The sequence below is a fragment of the Esox lucius genome, chromosome 5 (genome assembly GCF_011004845.1).
Source record: "Esox lucius isolate fEsoLuc1 chromosome 5, fEsoLuc1.pri, whole genome shotgun sequence".
Taxonomy (NCBI): domain Eukaryota; kingdom Metazoa; phylum Chordata; class Actinopteri; order Esociformes; family Esocidae; genus Esox; species Esox lucius.
Window position 1 is genome coordinate 9,838,695 of NC_047573.1, and position 24,877 is coordinate 9,863,571.

A 24,877-nucleotide genomic window follows, 5' to 3' on the forward strand; every position below is an offset into this window, starting at 1 on the left:
GAACAGCAATTAGCCAGGGTATATCTTTCACACATACCACACCTCATTGTGTCTTGTTGCTTAAATATGTCACAGCTTTCAGCCAATCAGCATTCAGGGCTTAACCCCCATGGTTTAAAATGCATCACTTCTACCCTCGAAGGCATCAAAGTCCTTGAATTTTAATGCATTATGATGTTTCGTCACGTTTCTCCATTTAGTAGGCTCCAAGTCATGTAAGAAATTGGAATGGCATGAAACTTGGACCAGGTTTGTGCATGAGAATCCAGTCATGTTTACAATTTCACACGCATACCTACAGTCACACAAACCATGTCATTGTCATCACCAAGTTAGGATCAAATCATTTAGTTTAATATGTTCAGGAAACCCCCCACAGAAACGGCTGCGGGGAAAACGTACAGATTTACAATCATTCTTAACAGAAGTGCCAGCATAAACTCTACACTCACACAATTGAAGAAGGCGCTTAGCTCACGACCAGCCAGTCCCCCCGGCCCGTGCCCCTGTAGTCCTTCACTAGTCCTTCTTACAGCTAAGGGAATGGAGGAACTGATACCAAATACCTGTTGTGTTGGTCTTAGGAACTTAAGTATATAGCACAAAGTTGCCAAATGTAGCCAATATTAGACCCTTGAACTATGCTTATTTCCTTCATTAACCCAGCCCTAGCGCATTACAAGAGCATTCATATTTGGTGATTTGCCTTCACGTCCAGGAAAACAGCAAGCTGCTCGTTACAGCTTACTGAGGTACTGGCAACCTCTAAGACAGGAATAATGTCTCGAACATTTCCAGGTAGAAAACAACACGGGTACACTTTGTTTAACATACAGGATTTGTCAGACTGCTCAGTTGCATTTGGTTCAGCAGTTGTACAAACAGAAATGCTAGAACTACAGACAACATACATGTAACATTTCAAGGAATAAAGTGTGAAGCTTCTGAATGTCAACCAGTCGAACGTATTAATCAAAATGGAATGACTGTGTAATCGTATTAACAAACAGATCTCCAGCCGTGTCACTAACCCACGCTATACCGGTTTCAGCAGCAAGTGTCCACGGTAGACAATACTGTTAATTGGTAGTGAAGAAATGGACATTGTTGGTGACACTAAGCAGCGCCCAATAGTGTTACAGGTGGGGGTAGTAGCATCAAACAATTACATTTCATATTTTATTGGGCACTGATCAGTGGTGCCAACGACTTTACCACTAACAGACCATCCAACACAGCAGAACACTATGCTACTCAAACCAGTATGGTCATTCACAGAGTCCATATCGTGGGCGTCTGTGCAATGCAATACCCTAAGACGGAACGTCACTGTTTGAATAGCTTTCCTGGTGACAGCCAGCTTTGAAGGGCAGAGCCCAGTGCAGCTCATTAGAACCACCATGTATTGAAATGCCAGGTGAATAAACAGATGGAAAATGCAGGAGAAAATTTTACAGTCACGAAAATCCACTGTTTTAAACTCGGTCACTAAAATATCAAGTACTAGCAATTTCAAAATGAACAAGTCAAAGTAACATATGGTTTTATTTTTAAATTCTAAACTAATTCTTATATTTGACAATGTCCCCATGGTTGCTGCTTTGTGCTTCACGGTCTCTCTTGGGAAAGGTTAGTGTTCGCTGAAGAACCATTGCTAAAAGATGTTAGTTATATAACAATAAAACAGCATGTTTTTCTCTCTTTTTTTTTTTTACGACACAAAGAACAACCAAGGGTGGAAGGAGATCATTTTTGATTTGCTTTAACCTGATACAGGTTACAATGTGGTATCACTGCGGGCGGGGCTAGGTAAGGTTTCAAAACAAACACGTTAAAATGCTATCCTATCATTCCATCAACACTGCAGGTACAAACAAAGTTTTATATCTACCAAGGAGAGGGAGGACGACCGATTGCACCCTTGCTCTTTCTTTGCCATTTAAAAACCATGCTTGGCTAAGGGCAAAGGGAAGTGGGGATCGTGCAATTGTGGGGCCGGGTGGGATGTGGTGGGGTGGCGTTTGAAGAGCCAGACCACGATTTCCACAGGAGGTGTGTTAAAGGCACGCCAGGGTTACTCCCAATCCCAGCTAACAGACACAGAGACGCCTTCACACCAACATGCGCGTGCTCACACACACACACACACACACTCTCTCAAACACACACACCTGACTGCAAACACACAGTACACGTACACACACACACACACGCAGCACAGGTTTCAGCCCCAGGAGAAATGTACGGTACAGAAACAGAGAGAGGGAGTATTACATTTTTGGAGAAATACTGGGGAGGGAGGAGTTCTGGGGGTCCGGGGGCTTGCTACCGGTGCTGACACTGTGTCAGACAGAGAAAAAAAAAAAATAGAAAAAAAAAAGTGTGTGTGGAATGGATCATTTCTGGTTCTTGAGCTGGTTGGAGAGCCAGTCGAGGCCCTCGTAAAGGCCATCCCCACTGGTGGCACAGGTGGCTTGGATGTACCAGCTGCGCTGGCGGAGGGCATGGAGCCCCAGCTTGTCTGTGATCTCTGCAGCATTCATTGCATTGGGAAGGTCCTGAGAAAACAAGGCTCAATTACTCCTCTGGTCTCTAACACAATTAATTCTACTCTTGTCCAGCCAAAGCACAAGGGGTTGGCGTTGCAGGAAAAAAAACAAAAAAACCAACATAAAGAAAAAGAGTGCTGCCACAATTCTGGCAGCGAGAATTCAATGCATGAATACCCTCCTTTGTCAAGAATCCAAGCTCACCTGTTTGTTTGCAAAAACGAGCAGCACAGCGTCTCTTAGCTCATCCTCTGCCAGCATTCTCTGCAGCTCCTCCCGCGCCTCATTCACACGCTCCCTGTCGTTACTGTCCACCACAAAGATGAGCCCTGCAAGGAGGTACACATATGATAACAGCACGGCACGGGCTAGCCGACCGACAGTCACCTGGCTCCGGTGAATCTTACCCTGAGTGTTCTGGAAGTAGTGGCGCCACAGCGGCCGGATCTTGTCCTGACCACCGACATCCCACACCGTGAAGCTGATGTTCTTGTATTCTACCGTTTCAACGTTAAAACCTGGACACCGAACGATAAAGAGGTACTAGTGATACACATATTCCACAGGTATCTTAATCTGGTAGCGGCATTTATTTTTTGGTGATGGGTCAGCGGGCGCGTTTAAGGGGAATGGATCTTACCAATTGTAGGAATGGTGGTAACAATCTCTCCTAGTTTGAGTTTGTACAGGATGGTTGTTTTTCCAGCAGCGTCGAGTCCAACCATAAGAATCCTCATCTCCTTTTTGCCGAATAGGCCCTTGAACAGGCTTCCAAACATGTTCCCCATGGTGACTAATCTGTGAGGAAACCGGTATGCAAGGTGAAGGGTACATGCTAACATTTGTAAGGCAATGTCATTAGCTGCGTAAGTTGGTAGGAATTAAACCCAAGCAACCAACAGGGATAGCATCAGAAGGGGGCGTGTGTTCGTTTGAATGTGGCCTGCAAACAGCTGATCAAATGAGCAGTACCAGCTTGAGCACAATAATAGGTCATGTGAGGACAACAAACACAAACGGGGGGTTTCTGGGACACATGGAGATTTTCCACTGAGCCTGATTTTTCTGTTGTTGTCCAAGACTATGCTTAATCTGTAACTGGGAAAACAATTTGGAAAGACTATTTATTTTTTTTGTCTCATTTGGAAATGGCATCCTTTTGTAGCTGGAGCTTGTTCAATAAGGTTTAAATAAAAGTTGAAAAAGTATCTTGCAAGTTTGCTTCATAATTAGGAAGCCTATTCTGCATAACAGCCTGAATCTAATAACATGCTATTATGTTACATTAACTTAAAAACCATCATGTTAGTTCACTTGAGAATTAAGGATGATTGAGCTGAATGATCTCATTTGATGCAGCCAAATGTCTGCAAAGCATGCCATGGGGTAATACAGGCCGGGTCTGAAAATGTTGGTTAAGAAATTATAACATAATCTAATATAAATTCATGATTAAACAGGCTGATTGAACACACATTTCAGTATTTAATCAAAGCTCTTTTTCACACACTGGCCTGGGATACTTTAGAAAAACCTACAAAATGATAGATATTGATACTTCTGCTGTTCATGGCATGATTCTGGAATATACAATGCATCCAGAAATACAAGACCACAATTTCAAGAAAGCAGAGCTTTCTTTAACTTTTACCAATTTGATGTGTGTGGGCATGGCATGAATACTGTAAATAAAGTCACTGCACAAAAATTGCTATGGTGGCCTTTAAATAACCCCATGTATAAAAGTGTGAACCAATATCTAAAGCACAACACAGAGAATAAACCAATTTCCCAGTTTTTCATAGACACCCAGGTCAATGATAAATGTTCAAACTCCATTCTTGGTGTGAAATCAATGTAGGACAGTTTTCTGTCATTGTGGGCGGTTTAAGCGGTTACTGAACTGGACATTTTAGTTCTGTCAACCCTGGTGGTACAATGAATGAGAAGAACCTGAAGTTAGCTGACTCGGGTTCTTTAAATCTGTTACGTTTTTTGGTAGCTGGACATATGGCACGATAACCCCAATAATATATCATCATACTTTCAACCAAGTTGGTATTTGCTCCTCATACTATTCTGCAATACTGAAGCTAGTTAGCTATCCTTATCAAGAAGGATCAGCTAAATATTTAGCACCGGCCAGGGAAGGCCTATGGTTCGTTAGCTAAACTCGAGATGTTTCCCCCAGTTCAAGACAGAATAACAGCTAGCAACAGTTCCGTAATTAAAATGGCAACGTGTACTTAACCACAGCCGTAACCAGTTCATAGTGAACTGGACGGCCGACAATATTATTCATCCTAGCTAAGCTAATCGGAGTTATAAGCTGTAGCTAGTTAGCAAGCTGGGCGGATGCTAACTAGCTGCTAGCTAATGCGTTGGTAGACAACTAACACAAGCCAATGATCCGAGTTTAAAAAACGTGTCGTTTATATACAATGTCAGCAAATATACAGCACTATGACGACACTATAGTCAGCATCAAAGTCAAGGTAGATATCAACTAACGTTAGCGAATGCCGCTTTCAAAGCTACAGTATAGCTAGCTATACGTTAGCTGCAGTAACATTAGAGGAAATGGTGACGTCATTTGAGCAGGCGTCAACGGGGAAACTGGACGTTGTCAGATTTTTGTTCACTCGAACATACATTATTGTATTTCAACATAACGTGGTTTATGGAATCATGATATATTCACCTTAGAAAGACAGCTTCTCGATCTTTCTTCTTTTTCAGTCACTCCAAAATGGCGTTTTGCGCAACTCAGGAGACACCGGCGTGTAGGCACTTCCCACGATTAATCTGATCCAATCATATCACACAACATATTCGAAGCCCTCTCTTAAAACATACGATGTCACCCAATCACATACCGAAAGGTTTTGGACAACGAGGAAATGAACACATTTTGAGCTTGGGTCAATCCAGGAAGTAGTAGTATATTCAACCAAAGGCAAAGACAGAAATGAAATTGGTCCGAAGGTTTACTTCAAATCTCTGATTTAACTCGGACTGTGCACTGACTACAGTAAGGTGATTCAAATGTGGCAGGGTGTCTTCTGTTTCTAGTCCCTTATTCCTTAGCCAGACTCTTTAACATATGTTTTCAAAAGGATATTCCAACATGATTAATTATGCTCAATAGTGACATTTACACACATACATTTTACAAATAAAGAGAACTTTTGAGAGAGACATTCCGTCTATTATAGAGAATAGCTATAGATACATTATTCTAAGTATAGGCTCATTTCAATTAACAAAAAACACTCCAGGGAACATCATTTGGTGAAAATGCTCCTGGCTAAGTTTCAATTTACAAAACAACTACATACATCATGAAAACAGGCTCATTCCCGAATCTCCAGCTTTCTGTCTTTGACCCTCCAACTCCATCGTGGACAGCAGTCTGGGGCGATGACACAGCGGAGCCAGAACCCAGACTCCTTGATTTCCTGTGAGAAGGATATTGGCTTCCTGTCCAGAGTCTCCAGACTGAAGGCTTTCACCGTGATCTAAATGAGACACAGCACACGTTATCTTCATCAGTGTGATGGGCTAATTGTACTAACCACAGTCAGATCTACAGGGATTCCTTACCTGCTCACTTATCCCTATGGCAACGTGACCCACTTTGACCTGACGCCGTTCACGGATCCTCAAACATTCACCGTCGATGTTCTCAATCCAAATCTCGATTCCTGGACGAACAACACGCATTGAACAGTGAGTTTCATTGGAAATTACCGTAGGGGTTGAACCCTGAATGCTGGGTGTGGGAAGGGCCTAAAGAATAGCCCTGCATTGTGGTATATTGGCCATGAACCACAGAGTATTTGCTTACCTTCGAAGCAGTACGATGGTGGCCGGTTGGTGGATGAGGCCACCCATTCCAAGTTGAAGCTTTGTCCTTCTGTCTGGCTGCTGTAGGAGAAGACTCCAGAGCTGAGATCATCAGACAAGGGATCAGAGTCCTTGCCTGTATCATTATGGGATGAACCAGTGCTGCTCATACAAGAGGGAGGGTGGTCTCTTGGCTCAGGGGACAGGGTCTGGGCCAACCTGCCCATGGTAGGACCTGGAGAGTGACAGCCTTACTTTCTCTCTGTAGAATATACACTGTGCTGCATCTTTTAGATGTAGATAAACGCTTAAATGTATGTGCAAAAGCAGCTGCATTTTGACTCACCATCTCTTAAATGTTCCAATTCAGGTTCTGATCCCCAGTATTGGTCATTCTCCGGCTGGCTTTTCCACAGTACTGGGAAGTGGGTGTGGAGAGCTTGCGAAAGTTCTGTGAAAGGATTGTGGTCCCATTCCGACTCCTCTTCTTCCCAACTGCCTACAAATTCCCAGTTACCTGTCTTAAAGACACTGCTCTCTTCCGGATATTCATCCTCCCCCAAGTAAATGTCCACTTCTGAATCTATCTCCGATTCCCAATCTTCTACTGCATGACTCACCTCCAAGGATTTTGGGCGAGATTCTTCATAATTCACAAAGGAATCGTTCAAAGATTTAGAAACACTCCTCAGTTTCGTTCCACTCTTTTCAGAGTCGCTGCTGTCTGCATCAGCCGCCAACACTCTCCAGGGGCTTACCCATTGCATTGTGGGTGCTGACTGTGTGGTCTTTGACTGAGAAGGACCATAGGGAATGTTTGGTCTCACATAATTCCCACCCTTGATGTTTTCCAGTTTCTGACAGTCACCAGAACTCTGGCTCAGACATCCCACTAAAGAAAAACAAGTGTGAAAAATAAACTTGTTCTAACTCACACATAACATATGTACTGGGGGAACATCTCAACCAAAATCGCAATGATTGAATACACAGTCAATATATTGAAGGATTACCTGCTCTCAGGGCTTTGTTGGTGATTTTTCTTAACTCTGTGGCAGAGGCTCTATGTGTAGGTTCTTTCTGCAGTCCGGCCCTGAACACCTCAGCAGTGTAGGGGTTACATTCGGGGGGCACCTCCCTCAGAGGTGGTGGCTCATTGACAATCTGTCCCGTGAAAGGAAACAGAAATGTCAATGAACAAGGTTAAAACGTTTTGGAGGCCAAGGCTTTCCTTTTTCTTTTTGCTCTTGGCTAACATGAATTATGACCTTGAAACACAGGGGGCGGTTGTAGTAGCGTATCCAGGGATGGCATCCGTTGAGCATGTGCAGTAGCATGCAGCAGCTACTCCACACGTCTGCTTTAACACAGCGGGGGTCCCCGCGCGCCACCTCGGGTGCCATGTGTGTCTCCGTGCCAGCCGGCCACCCTGATTCTGAAAGGTTACACATTTTTTTAAATGTTGTCATTTACTCACCTTTCTTTTACCAGGTTAGTGAATTGAGAACCAATTCTCTTATTGACCGGGACAGTCTTGCCAAATGCATAGCGATTGCAGGACAAAACTCTCAAACATGAATACAACCAAAAGACTACGTACAAGGGAATAGGCAAAAGATCAACGAATTGCAAAATAGGAAGTGAGACATACGTACAGATGAATAATGTGCTTAGCAGCTGCATTGGTCAGATACTGCAGCAGCGTGTTCAATGTGTTTTTGAAGGAGTGAAGTGTGACAGAAGTGAGCAAAAGTTTGAGTGTTTTTCAGTTTATTCTCTTCATTGCCAGCAGAGAACTGAGAAGAATGACAGTGACAGGAAGTGTGGACTTTAGGAATAACCAGTGTGAGGTGTTTACTAGAATCCAGGTTTCTACTGCTTTGGCAGACTTGCTAAAGTGGGGCACATAGATAAGGTGGCACCAGTGAGTCTAGGGTGTGTTATTTGTTAATGCCATTGCATTCTAAGGTTTATCAGTGTATTCACAGTGTATACACTCACGTCTAAAGGCTTTGGTGCTCTGTCCATTTGAGTCCAGGGTCTCAGATAGACCAAAGTCACAGAGGAATGTGTCCCTCCCATCTGCGGACAGCAGCACATTGTCTACTGCAACAAGACAGGAAGAACAGGTTGACAAAAAGTTACCAGTCAGAGGTCAAACAGTGTGAGGAATTGTAAGGAGCGGTTCCTCCCGCAGCTACAGGCTGCACCTTCACATCCTCTTGACTCTAGAGGGAGTGCAATAACCACACATTATTTGGTTCTGCCAACTCTCCTGTAGTGGACTGAATATTTCCGTATGCAGTAGTTTCGGATTTGTCTGGGGGTCAGGTCAAAGGGTTGCTTCCCTGTCGTTAACTTACCCTTAACATCCAGATGCAGGACTTTTCTGTGATGTAGATGCTCCAGTGCTCCCAGGAGCTGAAAGAAGTAGTACAAGGCTGTTTCCTCTGGTAAATGCCCTTTCTCCCTCAGTAGCTGGGCCAGACAACCTGTTTTCAGGTCCATAAAGAGTGTGATGTATGGGCCTTCTCTCACTGCCCCGAAGAGTTTCACTACGCCAGGGGAGTTCAGAGCACTCCACGTGCTCACCTCTTCACAATTGAAATTACCCAGTGGGATCTGGAATGGGTAAATGCAAATCATTTTATGAGATTACGGACCAGGCTTACTAAGAGCTTGCGCCAAGTGAAAATGTTTGTGCCTGTAAAACTTTCAGGCTGCTGATTCTGTAGTGTACCGTGCCATAAGAAGGATTAAGTTCTGTTGTTTTTGTGACTTACTTTCTTGGCAGCGCACTGGAACCTGGTTTGTTTGTCCTGAACACTGAACACGTCGCCATATGATCCGTTCTGGATGTGGTACAGAATGTGGTATTCTTTTCCCTCCCTGTACTTAAACTTCTCGGGCCGGAGTTGCTGAAGGAGACACGATACATACATTTACATTCAGGCCATGAGAGGTCAAGTGAATTGATCAAGGGACGACATGAACCGTTCTCCTACCTTGTGTAATATAAGGCCTTCATTGATCTGTGAAGTGACCTCTTTCTTCTCATCTGAGATATCTTCAACCAGCTCTTTAAAAAAAGGCGAGATGAAGCGTTGATCCTTCGGGGTAACTCTGCCGCGCAGTGCCTTCAAAGTTTCAGAGTTAGATGCTCCACTAGGCAAAGATCCAGACTCCATCCCCCGTATGTCAGACACACCCACCAGACCGCAGAACGGGCTGGATGCACCCTCCTCACTGGAGCTGGACCGCCGGCTGTGGGCGTCAGACACACCCACCAGACCGCAGAACGAGCTGGATGCACCCTCCTCACTGGAGCTGGACCGCCGGCTGTGGGCGTCAGACACACCCACCAGACCGCAGAACGAGCTGGATGCACCCTCCTCACTGGAGCTGGACCGCCGGCTGTGGGCGTCAGACACACCCATCAGACTGCAAGAGGAGTTACAGGCAGATGTGGTACCCACTGGTGCTAGGAAGTCGTCCGAAACACACATCACGCTGGAGAGGCAGTCCGACACATCCACCAGGCTGCAGACAGAGTCCGACCCGCCCTCATGAGTGTGGATGGATTCCGAGTCAGATATACTCTTTAGGCTGCAGGGTGAGTCAGTCCCTCCCACTGATTCACTAGAGGAGTCGGGAACACCTGTGAGTTCGTAGAAGATGTCCGACAGGCCGTCCACACATCTTGACGCACCTTCCAAGCAGTCACCAGGACTCTGAGGGTCCCGGGTTGAAAATTTATGTACGGGGGAGTCCAGCGTATGTTGACTGGTATCCGAGGCCCAGCTCATGTCCCTGTTGGTTGATTTGGACCAGTCAATCTCCTGCACCCATAAGCCCTGGATGACCGGGGGCTCTTGACCCTCCTCCCTCGGTCTTCCTTCCTGAGCCCTTCGCCGGAGCTTCCTTCGAATGCGGTGTCGCGGGACTTTGCGTGCGGTACCCACGTAGTTCTCTTCGTCGGTATCACTCTCGGGTGGATTTGTTTTTGCTATAGACCTGCAAATAGTGACATTGAGTGGTTAGGCCTGTCGGTGGGCATGCTCAGTTAAATCGTTTTATTTCTTTTAGGAATTGTACGGCTGATGTTGCTTATTCATTCAGTCCGTCAGGTGACACAGCCAGTCCGTGTTCCCACATCAAGTTCAACAACTTTGTTGCTTATTGTGCTTCCAAACATTGAATAGGTGCAGCAGTCTGGTGAATCATCAATTCACAAGATTAGTGATCACTTTTTAAAAGTGAATGCAGTTTTTTGTATTTACTGTTCAGCACATATATTTATCTTTACTTACCTAATATTTGGAATCACTAAACCCAGTATTGTTGTTTAAATGTGTGGGATATAAATCACTGGCCATTTGAATTCCCAAATCATAGTCTTCAATGAAGGTGAGTATTATTAGCTTAAAATGTATTTATTTTATAATGAACAACCTTTTCATGCCTGTGAGTACACAGTGCAAACTCCATCTAACTGTAGTTGTTTTCCAGTTTTAACTATATTTTGAACAAAAGATGAAAGATTGTCATGCTGTGGTAAGTACCTTTGGCTTTTGAGCAGGTGATATCTGGAGTAGACACATTCTGTGCTCGTAGGACTGAACTCTTGAGAGGCTTCACCTGAGACACACAGATTTAATCTGAACCAAAGATGTTCTATTAAATGACAACAGCTTGTTCCCTCCTTTCTGCCCCAAAAAAGGCCTAAAAAACTAAAAAGAGGGGATTTAGTTAAACGCTATGCACTTATCATATGTAGAGTTCTTCATTAGCTACTGTCTTACCCTCTGCCTGGGCGATGATGGAGACACAAGGGATCCGGTCGCTGTTGTTGTGTGTCCCTGTGACCACCTGCTTAGCAGTGCCCTGCTCCATCACCAGACTCAGGGTAGGGAGGACAGTCTGCACTAACAGGTCCTCTTCCACCTCCACGACGTACCCCTCCGCCAGAGAGGACAACAGTGAAGCTCCCTTCACTTCGATGAATGGGGTATTTGAGTTGGACACCCTGGGTATGGCCATTCCCTCTTCCTCTTGGCACGTCTGGGGAAACAGAGATGAAATCAAAGACATATGGCAGACGGTGAACGCTCACATGCTGCTGGAGAGAAATGAAGGGGATGTTTACTTTTGGAAACGTGAGAATGGTACGGTATGTGACTGCCCCGATCCCCGAGGTCTTCAAGGAGATCTCTGTGCCAATTTCATAGCGAAGCTATGTGTATGGGGTTGTTGGGTTTTATTTGAAGGAAGTGTTGAAAGTCAAACAGGACAACAAGCGTTCTTCTTTACTGATCAACTGTTATTATCGTACCTGCCAAAACAGTTTCGCAGGGTCATAATAAGGCATTCGCCCCAAGAGCATGAACATGTGTATAACACAACAGGCATTTCCACTTTTTAAAGCACTTTAATGTGATGGTATTTGGGCCGGTGTGAATGAACCGACACAGCTAGTGATCCAGGCAAGCAGGTATAAATAGCACGGAGAGATGTGGCGTGCTCTGAACCAGTTAAATGCTTTCCACTGGGCTGTCCAGCTGTCCGAGTCTCTCTTTCTTAGAGCCCGCCATATTGACAGGGAAGGCCGACGAGCAAAATCCTTTCTCAGTTCTGACATGTCAACTCACAGACCCAGACAGCTTAGCTGGTTCTCTGTGGACCTATTACTGCCTGTGCCACTTGAACTAATTTACTACAGACACATTATCTGAAGACACAGTATCTGTGCAGTAGTTCTTTATGCAGGGTTTCCTGTACTAACTGAGTTACAGAAAACACAGAAATATTCATAACTATCCGTAAGTTCCTAGTACTTCTAAAATATATCCATTACATTGTTGGACAGCATTATCGTTCCACTGCAAAGTTATTGGAATCTATGATGGGCACCGTTCATTGTTCCCTGTAAAGTTCACGTTTGGCTCACACCATTAACCCTACACCCAACACCCATAACCTCATAACAGAAGAAAACACTGGTGTGAAAGGCAATAAAAGCAAACCAACTTACCGGAAAGGCTCCTTCTCTGTGAGTAGTTCTATACGGTCGTGGTACAGACAGACAGAGGACTAATTAGCAGCTTGTATATCTGGCCTGGGAATCTGTGTGGGTGTCAGTGTTTGTCTCTACGTGCTGTCTCCAAGTGTAACCCACCGCCTTTCTGCTGACGGGATGTGCTGATTGGCGGGCCACGTGTTTGTCATTAGATTCCACCCCCACCCGGACCCCAACAAACACTACTGTTACTGTACTGGACTAGGGGTTTGCTCCTCCATCACTGGCAGTTTTCCTTTTACTATTGAAACACCGCAGAAAAAGGAAGGAGGATCAGGTGAACTGGGGTCTCTGGACGTGAAAGACACCCTACGCGTTGCGCCAAAAGGGTTAACCTACTGCACAGCTGACCACGTCTAATGGGAAGATATGCTCTGACTGCTTCAACCCTCCCACTCATCCCGCTCCTGAACAGTGTCTCAAAGGCAGGCAGCAATAAGCCAACTAAATAATATTCAACAACTTATGGGACTTCTGACTAAACGCATTAATTGCTCATCTGGGGATAAAGAACTACACCTTCCCTTATGATTCTAAACCTTTGTCTCATTCTCTCATATATTTGCCTACAACGATAAGAGTAACTTTTTATTGACTACGGCAGTCATAGGCAATGAAGTACACAGGTATAACATGGACATATCGTAGACATAAATTAGAATCAAATAGACTAAGTGTAATGTAGCCCAAAGCCAGTGTGGTAGCTGGTTCTGGTTCAATAACGCTTTCCATCCTTTCTAAACCCCATGTGCTGCCCTACCCCAAATTCTAATCCCCCCAAATTCTCATGGGAATTAGCAACATGCCAGGGAAGGGGGTGTCAAGTGGAAAACAGAGTAGCCATGAGAAACATCTAAATGGAGAAGGGACAGTGGAGTCACTCAGCAAACGATCGCATATACAGGTCAGCGGGTTTCTTCCGTACTCATCATCATAAGTCCATCTCAGAGGGGCAGTCAAAGACGTTCAAGTTTCAAGCAGTTAATGATTCTTCAGCTCTGCTAAGGCTGGTTTCGGGTCAGTACCACACAGCAGCCAGCAGAGGGCAGTGGAGCAGAGCGTGGCTGCCCACCCCGGAGACGCACGTAGCGCCAAGCCTTCCTAACTGGGACACAGGCCACCAGCTGTGTGCGATGCATCGGCACGGTCAAGGATTCTGTTACTCTTCATGCCTCTACTTGCTACTGACACCTCTTGTTTTTATTGGTTGTTATGACTACTGCAGCCTGGTTGACAGTAAGCGTTAAAGGGAGAGGGATGAAGTACAGAGGTGTCCTGTCCTTGAATGATCCAACGTGTCAGATCATTTGCACATAATTAACTGGAGAATCCCCCAATTCCATTAAAAACACACCACCTATATAATCTAATAAAGAATAAAAAAAAAAACTAAGATTTGAAACACTTTTATTTCACCTCCGCTGGCACACACTCAACAGTGCTGCTTTCAACCAGTCTTTAGTGATATAAAATAAAAACACATCCATCATAAAACATAACATTCATTGAAAGAAATAGACAAATCCAAAACAAAAAGCTATATTCAGTGCAGACAAATGTGGAAATTAGATGACAATTATTGTGTGCCAACCGATAGCTTTTTTTTGTAGCACTGGTTTGAATAGTTTGACAGCTGTGTAACAGTAATGGGACATAGTGCTTGGTGTCAATTGTGAGACCAAATAACACTGTACAAATCAAAACCAATATAATTCCTATGAGCTCAATATGCTTCCCTTTCATAATGTACAAGCACCACAAATTGACAAATTACATGTAGAACCATGCTGACTGCAGAGCACCAATTAAACATTGAATTTAGAATTTGTATTGATCAAGTCCATTAAACTTCAGTTCAAATCAACAATGAGTTACTACAAGACATAACTACTGATTCAAAAGGTTTCATCATGTTGCAATTAATTTGAAGAAATTGTATGCAACTGAATGTAACCTATGAGTTTACAAAATTGACAGCCTCAAGAACGTGCCTATGACAGCCTCAAGAACGTGCCTATGACAGCCTCAAGAACGTGCCTATGACAGCCTCAAGAACGTGCCTATGACCTCAGAGTTTGAGTGACAGCAGTCATTTTACTGAACAGAAAGCTGACTGAGACTGGAACATCAATCACCTCACAAAAGGTGACAAACTTTGCCAGGAAGAACTTTGCCAAACGTCATACCACCAATGCACATTTTAAATCCCAGTTACCCTGTCAGCCATCAGTGGCTCTGTAGTGCTTTCAGTACCAGTAGTCAGTTACTAACGGTAGTTTGCGACCTGCATCTGCTAAAGATGAAAATCTGACTTCTTATGTCGTGGTGTTCTTGAAAGAGGTTGGAATACAATAATTGCTTATGTATAATATCTTTCAAAACAGTGAGAGTGACAGTTCTTGTTCGAACAAGAGCCTATAATACATTCATGTTTCTCATTTGCATAGAGAAAATGGCATGATAAGGGGCCGAAGTAATCTAAAACACATTAAGAGGGACATCCGGACAAGCCACAACTTGGAGTGGATTGCATGGATGCTTACATCTTGACTTGTATATGTACACCAATTAAGAAATAAAATTAAAAAAACACCCCAAATTTAAAAGGAAAAAACTAAACGATGCAGATGGTGGAAATGGAAAGTCTGTCCCTTTCTCAGTTAAGTGTTTGTGTGTTCCTCTTACGGTTTGACATTACGTTAGTTCTGCTTCTGCTCAGAGTCCAAAAGGAAGAAAATCTTTCTTTTTGCTCGGAGTGAAAACCATGTCCCAGGACGAGCCAGCCGGCTGGGAGCAACCTCCCTGCTCAAGGTCACACATGTATCCCATGGGGCAGCAGTGCTTGGCATCTGCACAGCATACAGCCTGTAAAGAGAAAGACTGTATGTTAAAGATTTTCAAATGACACCGGTACCTCGCTCTGAAAATAGTTTACACACACACACACACACACACACACACACACACACACACACACACACACACACACACACACACACACACACACACACACACACACACACACACACACACACACACACACACACACACACACACACACACACACACACACACACACACACACACGTCAGCAAACTTTAGCCATCACAATTTAAAACAATTTTAGCCATCACAAATTAAAATGCAAGTGATGAGAACATGTTTAAACAAAAAATACCCCAGAAAATCTCTAGCGGTTTGGAGAAGCCAGAGATGCTCCACCAACTCCCAAAATGGTGCTTGTTTCAATCATTTAGATCACAATGTTGACATAGCACCATAGTACACATTTACTGCAAAGATTAAAAGACACCAGGTTATTTCTTAGGTGATTTTGGACTTGGGTTTCAAATGGACGCCAATATGCAATTTGACTGACCCAAAACACAAGTAGCCTCATTCATACCATTAACTGTATAATTCACTAAGATAAGGAGAGTTCCTCATGGAGCGGGGCCATTAGGTAACATCAAACCACATCTGACTCATTTAGATTTCAGAAGACATTAGGTTTGTTACACAAGTCTGCCATGCACGTCAAAAGCAGACGTGACACTCAGTCACCGCCAAACCAATCAATCAAATGTATTTATAAAGCCCTTTTTACAACAGCAGTTGTCACAAAGTGCTTTACAGAGACACCCGGCCTTAAACCCCAAGGAGCAAACAAATTAGCGCCTTTCATAAGGACAGGAATGTATAAAACTAAGATTTCAAAAGCTGCTTATGGACTGCCCTCTTCAGTTCAAACAGGTTTTCAACAGTGTTTAAATCCATCGCCACTCTTTGAGCTACATCCCTCACAGCCGTCTGCCCACTAACTTCACTTTGGTTTAACTCAAAATTTCCCCAATCCCGCAGTATGAACTAGGGGCTCGTAGCGTTCGGGGCTCGTAGCGTTCGGGGCTCGTAGCGTTCGGGGCCCGTAGCGTTCGGGGCCCGTAGCGTTCGGGGCTCGTAGCGTTCGGGGCTCGTAGCGTTCGGGGCTCGTAGCGTTCGGGGCTCGTAGCGTTCGGGGCTCGTAGCGTTCGGGGCTCGTAGCGTTCGTTCCAAACGTCCGTATGGCTACCTGTGGCGCGGGGCAGCAGGACCACTCCGTGGGAGACGTTTTGCAGCAGGTCTGCCGTTCGGGACAGCGGTAGCGTCCGTCCGCGTCACACTTCGCGTCTACCCCCGCGTCGCCGGCCGTGACGCGGGTCATCGGTGCGCGGCTGAGGGCCGGACCCTCCACCTTCTTGTCACACGTCCCCGTCTGCATGTTGCAGCTGTAGCCCTGGGGGCAGCAGTGCTCTTGGTCCGCACAGCAAACCGCCTGGAGGGAGGGAGGGAGGGAGGGAGAGGAGGGAGGGGAGGGAGGGGAAAGGTCAGTGGGGTGCGCGTGGGCTTCACTGAAGACGCTCTTTAACCGCGGGAAGTAAACGGCGACGTGCCTTGACCAGGGGACAGCAGCCCCATTCTCCGGTGGGCAGCTTGCAGCAGGTGGTCCCCGAGGCGCAGCTGCTCTTGTCGTCACACTTCACGTCTTTGGACGTGGCGCCCTCCTCCGTCAGAGCACTCTCCTTGGGGTACCAGGGGACGGTGGCGAGGCCCTTGGTGCAGGTGCCCTTGTGGTCGTCACAGATGTATCCACTAGGGCAGCAGTGGTCTCCGTCTGAACAGCAGACAGCCTGGCGGAGCGCACAAACTCACCACGTCATGGGTTCACTTCAGCAGTGTAACGGAGCGCTCAATGACTGTTGTGAGAGCAGCATGCCTGGTTTACGGACGTGATAACATTTCGGACGGATCTCCGCGGCTGAAGGCGTGGCGAACAGCCTGCTTACCTTCGGCAGGGGGCAGCATCCCCACTTCCCGGACTTGTTCATGAAGCAGCAGGTGGTGTCTTTGGGGCAGCTGGTGTGGGGGTCACACATGTTCTTGGCTGGGGGGACTGAGGAGGCGCTGGCCTGGGTGAGGCCTGGGTGTAGCCCCGGCAGCTTGGGCACCCAGGGCACGGAGGACCCGGCGGGGTCGTCACAGGTACTGGCCTTCAGGTTGCACACCGTGCCGTGGGGACAGCAGTGGATGAGGTCGTCACAACACACCGCCTGAAGGGAACAGGTAAGGCAGCCGGCCTGTTATCACGGACATCAGGCGTCTGCCTCCGACACTGACCGACTGGACAGAGACTGCCACAACGCCGGGACAGATGGTCAGTTACATTTCAGTTCCGGAAACGTCCACAATACAAGTGTACACTGAATGTTGTTCAAGTTATTTACTGTGGGAAAGGTACTCTGAACGAGGACATAACCTGCCAGGGTTGGGGGGGTTAAATGGTGGGCAAATGTGGAAATGCATTTACATTGGGCAAGGGGCAACAGGCCCATTTTCCCGTGGCGGTCTTGCAGCACGTGTATTCGCCCGGGCACGACGTGCTTTCGTCACATCTGTTGTCTTTCGAGGCATGGCTGAAGGCGGGCGCCTTGTCCAGCAGGGTGGCCAGGGCGGAGCCCGACGAGGGGTCGTCGCACGTGCCCTCCGCCAGGTTGCACACGGTGTCGTGGGGGCAGCAGTGGAGATGGTCGTCACAGCACACCGCCTGTGGGAGGGTCAGAGGTAGCGGGGGTCAGCGAGTTGGGCTCAGGCGTTCCCCATCTGGGGTGCCACAACCAGAACACCACTGACGGGACAACACCACCAACACCTGGAACATTGGGACACTGATAATGGGGTGGGGGTCAAAGGGCTGAGCTCTGCGGTCCAGCGTGACAGCGGGTGCACGCTCACAGACTCCGACAGACGTGAAAGAATCAGAGAAATATGATGGCCGCGCCGAATAGAACAGTCACTAGTGCCACAATCTGCAACATATGGATGCACCCCGCGCAAAATCAAATGACGTGCGAAGACATTATGGGAATGTTGTTTAGCCGTTTGTGGAGCGTTACTGATGGTTTGAAGTGCTGACGAAGCTGCAGAAATACTGAAAAACATTCTATGTACTGAAGCTGCGTTCTATGTACTTTTTAAACAACATGATGGTACATAGAGTAATTCAGGGACAACTCATTTTACATAATTGTTTAAATATTCATCTTAAAAAGGGTCAGCAATAGATTCATTCCCCCAGCTTTACATTAACAATAATCAACATTGTTTTACTTAGTAGTGTCAGAGCCACGTTTTCAAGCTTACTATTCCTTCAGAGGAGTTCCTTATGAGCTTGTGACTTCAAAACAGCGCCCCCCAGTCAGTTATGTAGTGAACACAGACATTGGTACAAAGACAGGAGTTTACGGTACCTTGGGCAGGGGGCAGCAGGCCCATTGTCCATCCACTAATTTACAACAGGTGGTCCCATCGGCGCAGGCCACGGAGCCGTTGCAGGCCACAGCACTGACTAGAGGACACACACACGGCGATGTGGAGTGCATGTAATATATTTTATAAGAAAATATTATAAATAAGTGATGAAATGTGATAGTGTTATTCTCCATTTCCAGTGACTAAAATCTAAAACTATAACACATTACTACTAAGCTTTTCTTATTTAACACAAACCGCTGATAGAACCCTGTCTTTTACCAAATGGACAAGCTTAAGGGTGTGTGTGTGTGTGTGTGTGTGTCTTGGGGTGGATTACCACTTCAACAAATGGAAATTAGACTTCGGGTGAGAAAGTTACATTTCTTGGTCACTATTGCAGCTTTCTATTTTGAATGTAAGCTAAGAACATTTCACGGCAAATTTAAGTTACAATTTTTGATGTTTAGCTTTGTTTCTGACCTCTCCTCGGTATATATGTGGGAGTCACTGTGGCAGGGAATTTGACAGCCATGGAGGTTAAGCCATTCTGAGACAGACAGGTGCTCTCTTCCAGGTCACAGGTTGTGCCCTCTGGGCAGCAGTGGAGTTTATCTGAACAACACACAGCCTGAGCAAAGAAACAGAGGGATCTTGAGGGATACAAATGGCTTAAGTGAAGCAGTCATGCACCTAGACAACTACAAACTCCAATAATTCCACATGATTCAGCAGACAATTCCAGGACATGGTTAATGGGTGCATGTTGAGTCACGGGGCTGAGATCAGAGTACTCACATTGGGCATAGGGCAGCAGCCATAACTCCCATCCTCCAGCACGCAGCACGTGGAGTCTTCAGGACATGACGACAACTTGTCTGGACATTCCACTGAGTGAGACATGCAAAGGAATTAATAACTGTAATATACCAAGCACTTGTTTCATTGGACAGCCACACACACAAGTTTGTATGGATATCCTCATGGGGACCAGAAAAATGAAAGTGCATGCTCCCTTGCCCTAATCTTAACCCTAAACCTAACCTCAATAAAGTAACGTAACATTCATGCCTAAACTTTACCTAGATGTAATGCCTAATTTGAACCCTTAACCAACAACGCCAGGGCCTTAAAGAAACCCCAGTTCTAACTATAAAATGAATTGTAAGTTTGACCCTATACCAGAAATTGACTTTTGTCTCATGGGGACCGGGCAAAAGGTTCCCATGAGTCAAATGTTTTCTGGTTTTACTATACTAATTGGTCCCCATGAGTATAGTTAGACCACACCCACACCACACCCACACACCACACCCACACACCACACCCACACACCACACCCACACACCACACCCACACACCACACCCACACAGCTGGGAAGGGCTCTTACCATCGTTGGGGGTTGCAGGGATCTTTTTGGCCAGCGGGGTCTTCGTATCAGAGGAGATGCACATTTCACGCTCCATGTCACAGGTTGTGTTTCCAGGGCAACAGTGAAGAAGGTCGGAACAGCACACAGCCTGAATGAACAGTGATTTAACAAGTCAATAACAAAGTTAAGAGACAGTTCAGAATGCGGTTGATGTGTTTTGACATTTTCCATCTCTTACCCCCGCCCCACCCCCCCACCACTTAGCTAGACTCCACGCATGTGGAAACACTGCTTCTGAGACTGACAGTTATTTCACATCAGACTGGGTCAAACACACACTGAAGAAAATATGTGTCCCAGTGTAGCCCTACCCAGCCCAGCCCTACTCACCTCGAGGTAGGGGCAGCAGCCATACTCTCCACTAGGTTGCTGGCAACAGGTGAAACCATCTGGGCACACACCCTTCCCACCTGGGGAGGTCACAGTTTGTCCACCCACTGCTAGTGAGACGGCAGGAAAACAGACGGAAAACAACAAAGAATACAGATTAGACCCAGAGTTAAATGTGTTCTGTTACACCGGCGCCCAACCATTGAAAACCGACATGTTATTTCTGTTGCCATAATGGACACCATCTGGCGTACATTTTTCAACAACGCAATGATGGTTTTACTGTATTTCAGACTCTCCTGACTTTACCGGTCTGCTTCTTCCTTGAAGGCACCTTCTTGCTCATGGGGAAGGTCCCCAGAGTCGGGGAGACACACTTGGAGTGGACTAGGTCACAGGTGGTCCCCTCAGGACAGCAATGCCTCTTGTCCTGACAGCACACCGCCTTGAGAGAAGTGGGTATGATGTTTACAATGCTGAAGAACAGAGTTAGTAAACAGCAACTCCACCATTACTTTTGGTTTTGTATATGCAGAGATGGTGGGATACATAGAGCATCTTGATACAAAATACCTACAAAAGACCAATTAATCAAAAACACTGGTGAGTATATGCAATTTATAATAGACAAATAAATACAGCAGGGGTCCTCCGCCATGGGCTGAACATGAACATTTGGAAATCCCTTTATTAGAGTTTTAAGTGGCCGTGAATGAGATTACTTAGTCTCTGTTCAGGGGTTTGCATGTTATCTGTAGACTGGACCTGCTTATGAATTATATTAATTATAGTCTATGTTTTAATATTGTTTTGATGGTTGCCCTCTTGGCCAGGGCTCCCTTTCAAAAAAGACTCTCTCTGCAGCTTAGTTTCAATGGAGGAAGTCAAACAAAAACACACACCAAACACAAACAAAAATTACCCACGAAGCAATTCCAATAGCTATGTAAGCTATTTAAATACATGTGTACATGCACATTTAAATCAACTTAATCTATAATTGGGAAGAATGTATATTAGTTATTAGTGTTAACTGAGTGAGTATTTCACAAAGAAAGGGTCAAAAGCCCCGCTTTCCCAAGTATGGTAGAAAAAGGAACATACTTCTACAGTCACTGTGACTCGTCTAATCTGTTGTACATCAGACCACTTTCCACCCTAATGTTTTAAGATGGACACTTCAGGGATCACGTGACAACACAATACGTTCTAGGATTTCTCCTACTGAAATAAAAAAAATTATGTTTGTTGAAATTTGAATTATTTTTTGCAAACAAACACAGAACCGGGCAAAAAAGATATATTTTTAAATCATATAGGAAGTTTGTTTGGAAGTGCATTTATACGACAGAATCTAACATCACTGGTCTTCCATATGCACTTTTAGCGCGAGTTCAGATTAATTAGTATGCACGGTGTTGACAGCTGCAGTTCAGAAACATTGTTGCAACACACTGGATTCTAACCATGTGATGGGGTGTATCCATGTCTCCGGCCCAACGCTGTAACCATTGTACAACCCCAAGATGACAGAACAGACCTGAGGCAACAGTTTAACACTAACCTGCTTCATTATGACAACACTTAAACATTCAGAACTCTCTGCAAGATCATGTGGTCAGCTGACCTCTAAATGTGGAAAGACAGGCACGTGTGTGTGTGTGTGTAACACACCTTGGCCAGGGGACAGCAGCCCCAGGAGCCTTCTGGGAGTTGACAGCAGGTGGTGTCGTCTGGACACTCCGCCTCACCGTCGGGACAAACGACGGCCTTCACTCCCTCCAGGATCTAACGAAGCGGCAGTCAACGCATACCAATGAGCACAAAAATCCATTCTGGCAATTCTAGTTGGCCTGAGTATATAGGCCAGCTACACATTGAGATACAGTGTAACATAATCAACAGCCTAGACATGATAGATAAGAACAGACCAAAACGACACAGGAAATGAGAGAACAACACTGCATGGTCTGTACCAGAGGAACGCTGGGCTGTTTTGAAGGCATTCGGCTGACCCACGGCAGGGAGACACTTCTATTAAGGCACCGGGCCAGGGCTAAGTCGCACACCGTGCCCTCATAGCAGCAATGCAGGTGGTCGGAACAGCACTCAGCCTGAAGATGGGTTTCAAGAGACAGAGAAAAAAAAAGTCCTGATCTGCCCGTTAAGCAGTCCACGTCTTAGCTACGTGGCGACATTTGATTTAACACGACACCCACAGAACTAGCGAGATAATCAAATCCCACTATGTGACTGCTGGCGTTGAGTCAGGTCCATAATATTGGGACCGTTCTTTCCCAATATGTTGCAGAGTCAGCATGTTTTACACTACCAGTGAAATACAAAGCGGGGTCAGGGGGCGCCCAATAACTGAATAACTTCAGGCCAGAGACGGACACTTACATTCGGTAAAGGACAACAGCCATATTCGCCGCTGGAGGTCTGGCAGCAGGTATTCCCTTCTTCACACATTCTGCCATCGGGACAAATCAGGGCTGAGGTCAGGCCGAGTACAGCCAGACACACGGCCCCCACCCACAAAGTCTGACGGGAGATAAGGAGTTCCAACACTGTAAGATCGTGTGTATGTTCAAGACATACTTCATTTTCCAGACTATGCCAATGTCAACAGGTGGTGATTATAAAGAACCGTGTTGTGATACCATGTCAGCGCAAGGCCTAGACCCCAGATGTCCCCTGTATAATAGATGCAGAAGTGAAACCTCTTGTACGTTCTGCATACCACTCGTCTATGTGTTATATATATATATAATATAATATATATATGTTATTAGTATGGACTTTCAGCATATTCAACTGATTCCGAAGTACTAGCGAGCTCAACCTTCGAACCCTGGAATGCAGGTCAGATTCTAAATCTGATGTGTACTGAAGTCAGCAATGCCACTGCATTAACAAATAAGATATTTAAAAAATGTCCACTCTATAAGGCTTTCCTTGTAACTATGTGTGTTTTGTGTCATGAAAGCTTTTCGTTACTTGATTAAAAGACGTTTTTGACCGCACAAGTCAATGAGTCATTGGAAGAGATGTTAGAAAACGGTCATTTATCACACTAATGTATGTGGTACTTTCCACAATCGCTTGATGTTCACCCAATGTTATTTTCGCTGTGACAGAGCAGTCTTTTTTCACATAGAAAATGGTTACTTCTGAAACCGTACTGTCCTGATTACCCTTTTAAGTCATAAAGTCGATACATTTTCTCAGTCTCCAAGATTTTTTTTTAATCTCAGATGTACATTACTTTTAACGGTCTATAAACTCAACTGACTGATGCAGTGTACGGACTGTGTCGAATGTTTTCTCAAAACCTGCAATAAAGATAAAACTATACTGGTTATTATTTACACTGTAGCATTTTCTTACCAACATTGTGTTCATAGAATCCAAGGTTCAGGCAGATGATGGAATATCGTCGATTATGTAATACAAACAGAGAACTGTATTACATGCTCTTAAGTCTTCTGCTACAGGTAACAGAAAACAAAAGCCCACAGACACAACAAGAATTAATCACAGAAATGACAGTTGGATGGCTAGCATGACGTTAGTACATAACTAAGTTTAATCACATCGAGACATCCTGCCACAAAGGGAATTTAAATGTGGCCTCTACCTTTCTGTGCACGATATAAAACTTCAGACTAGAATTATAAGGACTTCCGTTCGCAGCGACATTGGAGTGTTTCGTTTAGCCCCTACTTGCGCCTTTTCCAAACTAATAACAGTAGCGTTAAACTAGATAGCTAGCTAACATATACATATCACATGATTCTAGCACCGCGTGACTGTTTGATCAAGGAAAGGGTCTGTTCCAAGTCATCTTTACATCAATGGCGCTGCGCTTTATTTCTTCATGCTAGATATCTGCCTTCTCTGAATGTAGCTACATAAATAGAACAATTATTTGTTAAATATGGTCATTAATAGTGTATCTAACAAAGTCGATACGACTGGGTGATCGATTGGTGTTTAGCTACAGATTCATTGTAGTGGTAAAATATCGTGACAAGGCTAAAAGGAAAATAAAATGGAACATGCCCAAAATTTGCATACAGCTGATTTTTGACCAATCACTGAGGTTGATGTATGTTTCTTCCGTTCGCGCGATGCGACTTCTCCGCCTTCACTAGTCTGAAATTAAAGCTAATAAACGGCTAGCAATCACAGCCTCTAGGCACTTTGGTATCCGGTGTCATGCCGACCAACAGTTTACCAGACAACGGAAGAGCAAAATGACCAGGATCACCACATTTTGCTACTCGTAGCTGCGACCACGTCACCTTGCCTGTTTTTGGGGACAATAACTGGGGACTGTCAAACTCAAAGGCATT

The 24,877-nt window shown here is 45.2% G+C and overlaps 3 protein-coding genes across 7 annotated transcripts; all 3 read right to left on the bottom strand.

Moving 5' to 3' along the window:
- Positions 1-332: 332 nt before the first annotated feature.
- arf2b (ADP-ribosylation factor 2b) lies at positions 333-5,341 on the bottom strand. Its single transcript, XM_010866650.5, has 5 exons — positions 5,251-5,341; positions 3,190-3,347; positions 2,957-3,067; positions 2,754-2,878; positions 333-2,558 (listed from the first exon to the last, which is right to left on the bottom strand). The coding sequence occupies exons 2-5, from the start codon at positions 3,335-3,337 to the stop codon at positions 2,397-2,399; spliced, it is 546 nt and encodes a 181-aa protein (XP_010864952.1). The 5' UTR covers positions 3,338-3,347; positions 5,251-5,341; the 3' UTR covers positions 333-2,396.
- LOC105007974 (mitogen-activated protein kinase kinase kinase 14) lies at positions 5,267-12,571 on the bottom strand. 3 transcript variants are annotated; one of them, XM_029119874.2, is made up of 14 exons: positions 12,427-12,570; positions 11,198-11,456; positions 10,958-11,033; positions 9,401-10,409; positions 9,179-9,313; positions 8,759-9,017; positions 8,397-8,501; positions 7,664-7,830; positions 7,409-7,559; positions 6,742-7,287; positions 6,397-6,630; positions 6,153-6,253; positions 5,888-6,067; positions 5,267-5,354 (listed from the first exon to the last, which is right to left on the bottom strand). In XM_029119874.2, the coding sequence occupies exons 2-13, from the start codon at positions 11,433-11,435 to the stop codon at positions 5,903-5,905; spliced, it is 3,186 nt and encodes a 1,061-aa protein (XP_028975707.2). In that variant the 5' UTR covers positions 11,436-11,456; positions 12,427-12,570; the 3' UTR covers positions 5,267-5,354; positions 5,888-5,902. The 3 variants fall into 3 exon arrangements, with proteins under 3 accessions (XP_028975707.2, XP_012989326.3, XP_028975706.2); XM_013133872.4 differs by lacking the exon at positions 5,267-5,354 and having other exon boundaries at positions 5,472-6,067; positions 9,401-9,753; positions 9,829-10,409; positions 12,427-12,571; XM_029119873.2 differs by lacking the exon at positions 5,267-5,354 and having other exon boundaries at positions 5,472-6,067.
- A 1,290-nt stretch (positions 12,572-13,861) lies between these two features.
- grnb (granulin b) lies at positions 13,862-24,328 on the bottom strand. 3 transcript variants are annotated; one of them, XM_010866665.5, is made up of 16 exons: positions 24,160-24,328; positions 23,910-24,007; positions 22,923-23,063; positions 22,496-22,633; positions 22,194-22,307; positions 20,829-20,964; positions 20,520-20,629; positions 20,148-20,277; positions 19,555-19,646; positions 19,240-19,387; positions 18,756-18,853; positions 17,816-18,052; positions 17,295-17,558; positions 16,902-17,138; positions 16,541-16,783; positions 13,862-15,336 (listed from the first exon to the last, which is right to left on the bottom strand). In XM_010866665.5, the coding sequence occupies exons 2-16, from the start codon at positions 23,922-23,924 to the stop codon at positions 15,187-15,189; spliced, it is 2,253 nt and encodes a 750-aa protein (XP_010864967.4). In that variant the 5' UTR covers positions 23,925-24,007; positions 24,160-24,328; the 3' UTR covers positions 13,862-15,186. The 3 variants fall into 3 exon arrangements, with proteins under 3 accessions (XP_010864967.4, XP_010864976.4, XP_010864960.4); XM_010866674.5 differs by having other exon boundaries at positions 20,520-20,626; positions 23,910-24,010; XM_010866658.5 differs by having other exon boundaries at positions 23,910-24,010.
- Positions 24,329-24,877: the final 549 nt, after the last annotated feature.